Source organism: Emys orbicularis, chromosome 1 (assembly GCF_028017835.1).
Source record: "Emys orbicularis isolate rEmyOrb1 chromosome 1, rEmyOrb1.hap1, whole genome shotgun sequence".
NCBI lineage: Eukaryota > Metazoa > Chordata > Testudines > Emydidae > Emys > Emys orbicularis.
The window spans coordinates 166,786,285-166,799,596 of record NC_088683.1 but is presented as its reverse complement, the minus strand read 5'-3'; the positions used below and the strand labels follow the sequence as shown (position 1 = coordinate 166,799,596).

At 46.7% G+C, this 13,312-nt stretch overlaps 1 protein-coding gene across 1 annotated transcript in view; it reads left to right on the top strand.

The window, feature by feature from the left end:
- CMSS1 (cms1 ribosomal small subunit homolog) overlaps positions 1–12,193 on the top strand; it is a 366,127-nt gene extending 353,934 nt beyond the window's left edge. The window contains exons 7-10 of the mRNA XM_065423240.1: positions 4,289–4,349; positions 6,771–6,858; positions 8,195–8,283; positions 12,005–12,193. Of these exons, the coding sequence (XP_065279312.1) occupies positions 4,289–4,349; positions 6,771–6,858; positions 8,195–8,283; positions 12,005–12,088 (322 nt within the window). The 3' untranslated portion in view covers positions 12,089–12,193. The remainder of the gene's footprint in view (positions 1–4,288; positions 4,350–6,770; positions 6,859–8,194; positions 8,284–12,004) is intronic.
- The last annotated feature ends 1,119 nt before the right edge of the window (positions 12,194–13,312 follow it).

Here is a 13,312-nt window from a genome sequence, read left to right as displayed (position 1 = left end):
TCCTTCTACTCGAGGCACTGGTCTCCTGCGGCGACGGTTAGCCACCAGACACTAGCTTTGACACTAGCTTTGACGGTTAGCCACCAGACACCTGAAGGTGATTCCTCTGGTACAGAAAGAGAATTCAGCCCCTCACTGCGACAACACCAGCGCGATTGTGCACTTGAGGCTGCGTCGACCTCCGCGATGCCGTTGTGGCAGCAAGGCCAATGGCCCTACTTGAGCGTGTTGGGCATGCCTGTGATGCTGATGCCTCCATCTGTCCATTCCTCAGCTGCTGCCTTGGAGCAGCAACCAACAGCACCAGTGGCACAAGGCCGCTGGTCGCGGGACGATCTGTCCCTCCGCATAAATGTCAGGGAGCTCAAAGCGGTTCACCTGGCCTGTCAGCTTTCCTGTCCCACGTGAAGGGCAAGGTGGTGCATGTCCTTACAGACAATACTGCTGTGATGTATTACATCAACAGGTAGGGCAGAGCCAGGTCGTTGGCCCTTTGCCAAGAAGCACTCCGCCTTTGAGACTTGTCTGTACAGTATGTCATTCATCTGGTAGCCGTGCATCTACCTGGGCCAGGAACAGGTTAGCAGATTACTTCAGCAGGATTTTCTCGTCTCGCCACGAGTGATTGCTCCATCCGAAGGCGGTCAGTGGGATCTTCCGGAGGTGGGGGACTCCCCAGGTGGACCTGTTCGCGTCCTGTCAGAATCGGACATGCCACGTGTTCTGCTCATTCCGGAGATTGGACAGGGGGTCCCTGTCAGATGCCTTTCTGCTCCCATGGTCAGGGGCTCTGATGTCCGCCTTCCCGCCGGTGCCACTAATTCACAAGGTCCTTATGAAGTTTAAACAGGACACAGCAAAGGTGATCCTGGTAGCCTCTGCGTGGCCTTGGCAGCACTGGTTCGGCACGCTGCTGGACCTTCTGGTAGCTGCACCGATGCAGCTTCCTCTCTGGCTGGACCTGCTGTCCCAGAACCAGGTCTTCTTCTGCATCCGAACCTGGCGTCGCTGCACTTGACAGCATGGCTTCTGCATGGCTAAATGAGGAGGAACGGGAATGCTCAGCCCATGTCCAACAGGTCTTGTTGGGTAGCAGAAAGCCCTCCACCAGAGCAACCTGCCTGGCTAAGTGGAAGTGGTTCAAATGCTGGACCTCAGCCCGGGATATCCATGCTGAGCAGGCTTCGCTGCAGGCAATCCTGGACTATCTTCTGCACCTCAAGCTCCAAGGGCTGTTCTTGTCATCAATGGAAGTCCACTTGGCCGCTATTTGGCCTTCCACCCTCTGCCCCAGGGCAGGTTGGTCTTCACTCACAACATGACAGACCTTTTTGAAAGGTCTGGAGAGTCTCTACCCTCATTTCAGGGATCCTGTCCCTCCCTGGGACCTCAACCTCATGCTGTCGTGGCTCAGGGGTCCTTCCTTCGAGCCTCTAGCTCCCTGCTCCCTTCTCCTCCTCTCCTGGAAAGTTTCTTTCCTGGTCACAATAACATCTGCCTGTAGGGTCTCTGAGATCAGGGTGTTTACTTCAGAGCTGCCCTATGTGGTGTTTTACAAGGACAAGGTCCACATCTTCATAGCCTCACTGATGTAGGATTTTCTCTGAACTTTCCCCCTGTTTGCACACAGATCCCTGTCAGCACACACACTCATTCTTCGTACACAGAACTTATTTGTTCATAAGGACTTCTCTGAGCCACCAGATGGTGCATCCAGTCACGCTGCTCCTGCTGTGCTGAAGTCTCTAGTCCCTTCTGGGAAGGGAGCCCAAGCTTCGTCTTTCACTCAGGTTCTGTGCTAACCTCACAGCTGACTTCACAAGGCTGGGCTTTGTGCTGGTAGGGTAAAATCACAGTGCAGAACTGAGATGTTGTCTCTGCCATCTCTTTACATTGTCCCTGATGTGGACAGGAGTGTTACTCCCTTACTTTGGGATGGAAAGTCTTTCGGTGACTGACAGTGCGTGGAAGTCTCATTCCACACTCCCCGTTGTTGGGAGAGTGGAGCAGAAAAAGTCTGAGTTTCCCTCTCTCTTCTGTCATATTAGCTGCACAGTTATTCATCTCTGGTTCCTCCTGTGCTTTTCTTTCTCCTGCTTTCTTTCCCTTTGCCATCACTGATTCTAGATTTTGTGGGCTCTGTTTTTGTTTTCCATGTTTCGCTGGCATGTAGGTCGTCTCCCAGCTTCTATCCCATCCCATCCTGCTGTCTGTCCCAGTAACCATTCCTGTGTCTGATCCACCTCGTTGTATGGTCGCTTTCCTTTCTCTCTCATTTCTCTGAGACCGATATGGTGTCTACATGACCCTTCTCCTTAGTTGGTTTCTGTCCAGCAATTGTTGTTGATTTTATGCTGAGGTGCTGCTACTGCCCCTGATGCTCCCTGGGCCTTGTAACTTGTGAAAACCAGGGTTAGGATACTGCGGGAACAGGCTCTGGTGTATCCACATTCGCTCCGTTTGATTCCACAGGTATAGAGTTTATGAGATTTGTATATTGATTCAGGAGATTTGAAAGGCTTCCTGCCCAAACCTGACTTCCCCAACAGAAGGTATGGAAATCAGGATTTGTTTCTCTTTCCCCAGTCTCTTGATGAAAAGTGTCGTAGTTTCTGTGACACATATCGCTAGATCAGTGGTTTGCATTCTCCACTCTGTACTCTTGATCCGAATATCCAGGCTCCTCTGCTCCCAGCTTTCCCAATAGCAGATGCAGATCTTGCTATCCCACAATACATCATGGAATGAAGAGCGGAGAAGTGCAAGGCTGGGTTGAAGGCATGAAAACTCTGGTCATGTCTCCTCTCCTAGCTCCAGAACTCACATGATGACAGTTGAATCTCAGCATTGTTTAAAAAAAAAGTTTCTAGACTTCATGGTTGTAAAGGAAGGCTTTAACATGTGACTTGCATGTCAATGGTGCATTGATTTCTTCCTGAGTGCAGGAAAAAGCCTATTTCAACTGGAGTTTTGTAAGCTCCATACTCATTTTCTCCTGCTGAGTTTATTATACAGATCGTGACATTTTCTATATATAGAACTATGTCCCAAATCAAAGGCTCAGGACGCAATTCTGGTCTTCTGATAAAAAGAGTTGTGGTCAACATGGGTGTGGATATCAAGGTTCCTTTGTGTAGTAAGGGTTATGACAGCCCAGAAGGGATGATTTTCCTAATAATTGCATAAATAAATTGTAATAACTTAAATTTCCGGTTCAGAATGCTTTCTGGTGTGCCTATAATTCAATAGTGAAATCATTCTTTTATTTAAATTTGGCAATTGATTAGTCAATAGTCTTGAAATAAATCAATTGTAAAAGTACATGTTCTTTAAAAATTACATAAATATCTATCAAAAAGATATACGTAAATTGTGCCCTCTAGTATGTAGGTCTGGTTGTAGATCAATACAAGTACCAAATTGTGACAAAGTTCCTCCTCTATCTTGGTGGGTCCTGCGCTTATTGGCGGATTTTCTTGCAGCAGAGATTCACCATGTGGGTTGGGGAACAGCCCAGAGATCCTCCCCTCTGGAAGAACCCACAGTCCAGGTCAATTGGGAGGTTTGGGGGGAACCCGGGCCCGCCCTCTACTCCGGGTTCCAGCCCAGGGCCCTCTGGACTGCAGCTGTCTATAGTGCCTCCTGTAACAGCTGCATGACAGCTACAACTCCCTGGGCTACTTCCCCATGGCCTCCTCCAAACACCTTCCTTATTCTCACCACAGGACCTTCCTCCTGGTGTCTGGTAATGCTTGTGCTCCTCAGTCCTCCAGCAGCACAACCTCTCACTCTCAGCTCCTTGCGCCTCTTGCTCCCAGCTCCTCACACTCGCACCACAAACTGAAGTGAGCTCCTTTTATAACCCAGGTGCCCTGATTAGCCTGCCTTAATTGATTCTAGCAGCTTCTTCTTAATTGGCTCCAGGTGTCCTAATTAGCCTGCCTGCCTTAACTGGTTCTAGCAGGTTCCTGATTACTCTAGTGCAGCCCCTTCTCTGGTCACTCAGGGAACAGAAAACTACTCATCCAGTGACCAGTATATTTGCCCTCTACCAGACTCCTGTACCCCACTGGTCTGGGTCTGTCACACAAATATAGATTTAAATAATAATTTATTGGCATGTTTTCAAAGCACAAATAGGAGTCAATGGGAGTTGGGCACCTAACTCATTTAGACATCCCATTCTAAAGCACTAGTTTTAACTATTTTTGGTTTCCTCTTATGCCTGTTATACACTCCGAATCTGAGTTCTGATGTTTGAGTTCATTTTTAATTTATCCTCTACTAGGTCAATGACGGCATTCAAAGGAGACTGCAAAGTTATTAAATTGTTTGCAAAACACATAAAGGTAAGCAAGTTCAGCACTAGTTTTGATGAAATAGTTAACCAATCACATGCCATTGTCTTCGGTGTGATATTGTAATGATACTTTTCATGGACATAGCTCCTTTCTTTAGAAAAGGGCTTCCTTTCTGACGTCCTGATTTTATCGGGACTGTCCCGATATCTGCTTGTTTGTCCCGCGTCCCGACTGATGTTCGGCCGGGACACTGGACAAACAAACAATTTTGCCCTCCGCTCCGGCGCTTGCGCCCCTCGCGCCCTGACTCCGCCCCCTCCTTCTCCCATTGGATCCCTCCCCAAATCCCTGCCCTGACCCCGCCTCTTCCCCAAGCACTCTCTGGGCACGCTGCAGCCAGCCCGGTCTGCTCCCCTGGCCGCAGCTGGCTCAGCGTGTGGGGCGGTTGACTGAGGAGGGACCGGAAGCCGGAGCTTGGCCGCTGGCACGCAGAGCCTCTTCCTCAGCGGGTGGGGGAGCCGGTCCCCTGCCCGTCCCGCCGCAGGGATGAGGTGCACTGGGCTGGGTAGTGAGTGGCGGCGGGAGGGGCCCGGCCTGGGCTGGGGCGAGCGAGATGCGTTTGCAGCCGCCGCGCCGGGGGTTCCCAAGGCGAGGCAGGAGCTCAGCCCCTCCGCGGCCGCACGTCTTCCCGGGACCTTGCGTGCCTCTCGAGCCGCCCCGGGGCCCCTCCGCCGGCAGCCGAGCCCAGCCCAGGCCCGCAAACGCCGCGTCGTAGCGCTGCTCTCTGCGCCCAGTGCTGCCTGGCCCCCTCCAGCCCGGCCCTGCACGCCGGCAGCCGGAGCAGCCCCCAGCCCGGGAAGGGGTTTCTCAAACCTGCCCCCGCGGGCCGCCCAGCCCGAGACACCTTCCACGCTGGGCTGTGCCACCCTCCGGCTCTGTGGGCCCAGCCACCGCTGGAAGTTGGCCCGGGGTGCTGCTTGCTGGGTGTGTTGGACTCGAATCTGGCCTGGGGGCAAGTCCCGGACAGTCCAGTGGCCCCGGGGAGCCGGAAAGGAGGACTGGCTTTCCTCACGGGGGTTGGGGGTTGGGGAGCTTTGGTCTGGGGACACCAGAGCTGCTAGCTGAGAAAGGGGCTGGTCTAGTGACTAGTGGAGCTGTGCAGGGCTCTGTGTGTGTGCATGGGACGGGGTGACCAGTGTCTGTGCAGGGGTGTGTGTGTGTGTGTGTTTGGGGGGGGCAAGCCGGGCGGGCACAGGCCCACGGCGGCCGAGCTGCGGCAGAGTGTCTCCGAGATGTAGCGGAGGCAAGCTGGTGGGGGGGCGGGGCGTGGAACTCCGGCGGCTTTTTTTTTTTTTTGCACCCCCCCTCCCCTCCCCGCGTCCCGATATTTCACCTGGGTGATCTGGTCACCCTACTTTCTGTACCCCAACAGCACAGTTCTGGGCATTCAACCAAGCAATTCCTCTGATGGCTCCTCAAACTCTCCTCATGCCCCTGTGGTTTTTTGTGCAGCATGGGCACCTACGTTAAGATCAGAACATCCATCAGTAACCTGCGTGGTATCCAGTCAAACATTCTGTGCCTCAAATCAGCCTCTGATTTTGTGCCTGCTTAAAAACCAAAACCAAAAAGCATGTGCATGTGTTCCCATCCACAAAACTCCACCTTCACCCACATTGATGGGTGCAAATCAGGTAGTCAGGTGCTCAGCTACCCAATGCAAATGCCTGTTTGTGTGTACAAATGATAGGTGTGTTTTGCAAGCAAGGAAATCAGAGACAGTGGGTGAAAATTTGGCCTTCTATATAAATACTGTCAAACAGGTAAATGTCACACACAGTATATTTCATTCTTCTCCAGTCTTGGGCAGATTAGTGTGACTCCAGTTTTACATTAACTTTCCCCAAGTTGTGTGCTCTCCATTTAGTTCTAGAGGATTGATTTAATTGTTGGGAGGCCAATGCTATTCAGACCTCAGAAAAAGTATTCAGGGTCAGATTTTGACAAGCACAATCGAGTGCATTTCAATTATTGACTTTCAAAGGGAGTTGGACACCTCACTGCCCTTTGTGCCTTTCCCCCATATGTACCAGTTTTACAATCTGAGAGATGAACAGTGTGTCTCTTACTGTCTGAATGTACAGTGCTTTAGCTTCCACACGCTAACTGTCTGTGTGGACCCCAGTACCACATACTAAAAGTTCCTTAGTGTGCTTATGGAACTCTTAATGCATGGTAGCAGGGTCCACTGGGACAGTTACGCGCAGCAGGCTAGAATACTGTAGATTATACCCCAGTTTGCTGTGCACTACTTCTCCATATGGACCTGGCTTTAGATGGTGTTTTAAGAGGAGTAGTTGTGCTACTTGGAATTTACCTCCAATGTGGAATAAAATGTTCTTTAAGAGGGAATCCTAAACACTTGTGGGTTTACTGATGCAACATTTTCTCTTTCTGTCCTTGAATTAGATAAAAGAACAGATGCACATGCTGGAGAATGGTGTCATCCACCTGGGTGTAGGAACACCTGGAAGAATAAAAGCGCTAGTAAAACAAGGTAGGAGAGGAGGCTGGAATGGGCTCTGGTAATGGACATGTTGCACATGGCAGAATAAGTGAAACTTCAATAGAGTTTGAAGGTTCTGGACTAACCTGAGTCAGTGAATTTGGGGATCTACTCTCAAATGCAGGTCAAGAATATTAAGTTAAAAATCCAGGAAGCCGAACACAGTGGCTTAGACAAAAGGAACTATGCTATGCACAATTCTGAGTTCAATTTCAGCTTTTATTGAAAAACCCTTCCAAAAAATCTAGATTTACTTGGTCTTTCAGTTTATTATTCCCAATCTCCTGCCAGGCATGAAGTTCTTGAACAGGAAGTTAGTTTATCTGTTTAACCCTCCTTCTCCTTCCCAAATCTAAGTTTTTTTCCTGCCATATATTTTGCTTCCTAAATAGATATTTGCAATAAAAACAAAATGTAGTGTAGATATCACAGGATACTAACCATGGTCCCGTCATGGTAGTTCCTTCTTTGGGTCAGTTGGCCAAGCTATACCCTGCTCAAGGGTGGGAGCTGGCTCTGGCATGGGACTCCACTGTTTCTCCCTCCAGGAAGCACAGGAACAGTGAGATGTTTCATTGTTGCTGTCTTTTACAACAATGTTAAGATATCCCAATTCAACAGCACATAGAGCTGATGTTGCTGCATCAGCCCAAAGATATGTCAAGAGGAGAGACGGTGAGCTAGGACCAGAAGTTGACCATGTGTTCTTCATGTCTAGAGCTGTTTGACAGTTCAGTGCTGCCACGGGAGGTTACTGAGAAAAAGCTAGCAAGAAAAATTGTGGACATTACCCACTAGATATGGAAGAGTTAGCAGGGCTGGTAGAAGGTCATTTCCCAAAGAACCGTCTGCCTCCATGTTTCCTTCCATTCAGATGGAAGATGACCAAAACCCTTCACAGTGCTGCTGACCTGAAGCTTATTTAGGGCCTGATTGTGCAAGTTTCTGAGCATCCTCAATTCCCACTGATAGGCTCTTGCTGGCTCAAGTCCTTATAATTTACCAACTTGTCGTCAGCCATGGAAACTCAACTCCTGTGGTTTCATGAAGAGGAAGTCTGGGGAATTCTTTGCAGGCAGGATATTGGCTCTTGACAAGCCTGGCAACAGCAGTTGCTCTGCTTTTGTGTTTATCTTCTCGAAAAGGCATGGGATTATGTGGTAAGGAAGTTTACAGTGTCATTGTGTTAGTTTTCCAACCAGCAAATGTAGTGCTTAATGTTTAATGCCCTGGGAACAGACTGCAAAGGATGCAAAAGTCAAAAATCATTTTGATAAGCACATGTCATTTTACCTTTATTATAGTAAGACTTGCACTGTCTTTTCAGATGGCCTAAGCTTGAACTCCTTGAAGTATCTGATTTTGGATTGGAACTGGAGAGATCAGAAGTTAAGGAGAATGATTGATATCCCTGAGGTACAGTCTGGTCACCTTTTAAAACAATGACGTAATTATATGAACCTTTCTGTCTAGACGTAGTTAACACTTGAAATGCTGGGAAGTCAGGATTTTCTTCTGTGAAACTGACTTCTGGTATCAGTACTCAAGGAACACAAAGGAATTAGCTTTTTACCTATAATTCTGCACCCTGGGTTCTCCAACTCCGAACTAAGGCACTTCACTTCTTCATCTCTCATCTCATGAGCTGCAGCAAACAGTACCAATGTGTTCCAGCGCCCTCTACCAATTTTTCCTGCTCAGATGTCTGTGAGTTAGTAATTCTGCCCCTCCCAGAGACTCTCAGCAACCAGCTCCTGGGAGGAAAGTTTTCCTCAGAAACGAAAGAAAAGGAAATAAGATTCAGCAGCTTTTGAGGACACATTTACTGACTCCAAGATGGAAGGAGCACATTGGCCTGTTGAGTCACACTACAGCCTCGTCTAGAACAATATGACACTATAAAACAGCAAATGTCATGGGTCTGTAAGCCACTGGTAGAGCCTTCTCATCCTGACAATTCCATGTGCTTTTCAGTGGCATGTTGCAGCACTCACATTGTTAGGTGTGCAGCGTTGTGCTGTGGTATTGTGCTATTTGATATGTAGTAGGCTATATAGATAACCAGTATTCAGCCCAGAGAGAGAACTGACCACAAGTCTCTCCAATCAGTATGAAAAGGCTACCTCTCTCCTGTGCATGCATGGGTAACGTCTAAACGGCCAGTGTCTGGAGCCTCCAGAGGACAATCCCTTTCACAGGCAGCACAGACCTCTTTCACAAGGAAGAAAATTGTCACCCACCTTGCTCTGTATTTTAACATGTTTTTGACTGTGTTGTATCACACCACCACGTGCGCAAGGTTGTATTTCTCATGGTCCAGGATGAACTACAGTGGGATAGCTGTGGCCTGCTAAACCCAGGGTTGTGAGTTCAATTCTTGAGGGGGCCATTTAGGGATCTGGGGCAAAAATCTTTCTGAGGATTGGTCCTTTGAGCCAGGGGTTGGACTAGATGACCTCCTGAGGTCCCTTCCAACCCTGATATTCTATGACTCTATGAAAATACCTCGAAGAAGTCACGTAGCAAAAAGAGCAGCTTCACTTAATGAAGCAAAGAGGCTCCCCCTTGTGGTAAATCATCAATAGAAATCTCAAGGTGTGAGTTTGATAGGGTACTTGCATTAAAACGGATATGTAAGCCATTTGGACACTGATGAACGGATCACAGAAATATTAGCAAAGGACACTGGCACAAAGCTCTACTATTATGAAAAGTGCTATGGGCTCATGTGGAGTACAGATGGACCAGGGTTTCTGTGAGTCAGCCACAGGTAGCAAACTGCAGCCTCTGGCTGATCTACCTGGATTTGAACCTGTGCTATTGCAAACCTGAGACTGAGGCCTCCTAGCCATTCCTTACAGCTTAACTAAACATTTGTTCTGCAGGGAGCATGCCAAACTTCCTGAATAGTATCTAGCCATGGGGAGTAGTCCTACAACTGGGATGCTGCCTGGATAACAAAATTGTGACTCGAACTGTATTTAACTAGAAAAAAATAATGTAACGTTAAGAATACAAAATTAAAAGCCTAGGAATTGTGCAAGTTAAGGGTGAATGTGTAACACCAACTTTGCCCTTTTGTGCATCTTCTGCATTATGGAACAGCCTTCAATCACATGCTGTGTCTCAGATAATACAACATACGGGGTTTTCCCCCAGCAATCTTGGATATGTATATGAAGCATCTTGTAGTACAATACTTTGTACTACTGCATATGCCAGAAAGAGTTCAGGAAAATCATTTATATGAAAGGTATGTACTAAACTGTACTCAGTATATCACAGATAAAATGTCATAACAGGGCAATAGTGAATCCCATCAGGTGCTGGCAAAGGCAAGACTTTACATTTGGAGTGAAATCTCATTGAGCCAGGCACCTTGTTTTCCTACTTGTGTGTAAAATGCCAAGAACACTATAAATAGTAATAAATAATAACATGATAGTGCCAGATTTTCAGAAATGGCTTCCAGTTTGTGGACCTGCAAAAATCACACAACTAATTGGTATCCACAGTTAAGTGAAGGTGGGAGTGATGATAGTGTGTAACTGCTAGCAACTTAGTCAATTAGCAGACTCAGTCAGATAATGTACTAATTCTTTTGTATCCATAACTAATCATGGATGCAAAATTGCACCAATACAATTGGGGTCCAGGCAGAGGCACTTTTACAAGATGGCCCTGGTTTGTTCAATAATTTCTGTCTGCAGAATAACTTTTGGTCCTGTAGAATTAACAGGATTCATTACTGCATCTTACTGTAAATATGGCAGTACTATTTGTTTAAATACATAGAAACCAAGGAGCGCTGGAAACACAAGCATATTTTTATATTAGCGTACGGAAAAACTCATAGCCTGATTTTTCGGAGGAGTGAAGCGCCCACAGCTCCCTCTAAATGCACACTTACTTCATTTCCAGGGGAGAGTGGAGAAGGCAGCAGAGAGGACGGAGGTTGTGGGCTAAGAACAATGCAGAGAGCAGCCCTTCTTGGGCACGTTGGTGTGCAGGGTTAATTTTTTACCAGGTGGAGTTCTAATAAACACACGAGTTTAAAAACAAAAAACGAAGCCCTCCCATGCCTTGGTTCTGGACCCCACCACATCTGGAGAGGACAGGGACATCCTGATGCCGGGCTCTTGCAGTGTCACAGGCAGAGTTATGTATTCTTCCGCATTTCCTAACTTAACGTTGGGCAGACGTGTAACCCTAACATCACATTAGGGAAAGTTGTTGTATGTTCATGTCCCTGTTTGCCCCTACCTGCACCCTAAATAGGAGGGAGAAAAAAGGAGACATTCAGAATAATCAGGCTAGAGGAGCTTACAAGGCTTTCTCCTGAAGAACTTCTAAACTCTGCCAAAGCATAACGAGCCCAATGCAGTCTGGCTTCACAGTCTAAACTGCCTATAGACAAAGTTTTCTGCATCAGAACTTACTACGTAGATATTGGCTGCAATAGAAAATAGTAGCCTAGCTCCCAAAGTTGACAAAAGTTCCTAGTGTGGAAGAAACATCAACCTGAGCTTTTCAAACCCTTTTGTAACCCCATTACATTTGTTCTTTTTGTAAACAATATAAGGGCTGAGCCTTCAGTAAGTCTGAAAATATCAGCTTGTGAAGTTCAGCTATTCAAGTTACGGGAGCAAAAAAGCTTTTAAAATGTACCTCAAATGGAGAGATGACTACCCCCACCCCTTTATATAACTCAAAAAGGGCAGAACAGAAATTTGCCAGGCTTTCCCACACCCTTCATCTCTGGGCTGAGCTGAAGCATGGAAACATTCAGCCCAAAAGGTGAACTTCTCTGTAAGGTGTAGTCAGGGTTATAATGAAAGCCCTGGTGTCACCATAACTGCAGTGGAGCTCCTGGCCTTGCTATGGTGTTAGTCGGTATTTCCTCTCAAATACATCTGGTGGTCTTAAAAGTAGATAAGCTAAAAGAGACATTCATCTAAATAGGTAGTTTCTAGAGTTTATTATATTTCTTTTGTAAAACTTGCGTTTGTGTGTGAGGGTCTCTCCTTTACTCAGCCTCTAATAAAACTCGTGTAGCTAAGCAGAATAACGGTGTGTGTGCAGAGCACTTTCAGTAATCTTCCTAATTCATGTCTTGTTTAATTTTTGTTTCCTTCAGATAAGGAAAGAAGCAATTGACCTTCTGGAAATGGGAATTATAAAGCTGTGCAGAGAGGATTCTGTGAAGCTGGGACTCTTTTAATGGTGTAACTAACACGGATGCAATTTACTGCTGTATTTCACTTATCATTGTCTGTAGTAGGCAACTGTTCAGTGGCTGACTGGATTCAGTTCTTCCATTTCTGAGATGCTTAGCAGAAATGCGTATTACAATGTTTATCAGCTTCTAGCCCTCTTATAATAAAGCAAAGGTTTGCATGTAGATTCTGTACCAGGGATTGTTATTGCCTGAACAGTATGTTACTGAAATTAGATGTATGTTGCATGTAAAACAGTAGGTGTGGGTTCTCTACTACCCTTAGGACACTGAGGATGAGTGCACTTGTCCTGAGTGAATCCCACAGACACTCTTCTTCTTCTGTCCCCTCCTTCCACTCTTCCAAAAGGAAACCTTCATTCCCTCTCTAAGAGTGATAGAAGACAGCCCATGCCAGTTCTGGGCACCTCTGGCCCAGAAATTCCCAACCCTCACTGTTGCTGCTTCCTAGCATGCAGAAGGCATCTGGCCATTACAGAGACCAGTCCAGAGTTAGTCAAGAAGTTTTAGTCATATCGCTCCTTTAGTACCTTATGTAGCTACCCCCACAGCGTGTTGATGAGTTAGAGCTCTCTTGTCCTCCACAAACCCTGTCACTATATTATATCATAAAGATGCGTGCTGGAAAATAACAGTGGCCCTTGCACTCTCACCACTGTTCATGCTAGGGCAGGAAACTTTGAAGGCTAAGTGCTTCTTAAGATAGAAAAATTACCATGATACCTACAGCATAAAAACGGTCTAATCTTGCAACTCTTACTCATCTGAGTGATCCCACCAACCAGTGTTGCTATTGTCATGAGATAGAAGCTGTAGGATCATGACCATATCTGCCGCTGACAAATCATGTGATATGTGATGAAGACTGGCAAAATTTGCTGAATACTATTCAACCACCGCTGCACATCAAAGTTAGTGCCTGTTAGTGGGTACTGTGTTGCTGTAGGGACCATCTTTCAAATAGACACAAAACTGAAGCCCTGACCACTTGTGGTGAGTAAAAATCCTATAGCCCTTTTCATGAGGTTTATCTGGTTTCCACATTATCAGTAAATAAAGCATTTGTTACTAGAATTTTAGTTAATTTTGATTACTATGATGTCTGAATACAATTTGCTGTCCCTTGGCTGTGTTGGCTCTATAGAGCATATAGAGTAAAACATGTTCATTGGACTAGTTAGCAAAATATGGATATCTGTAGTAGGGAAC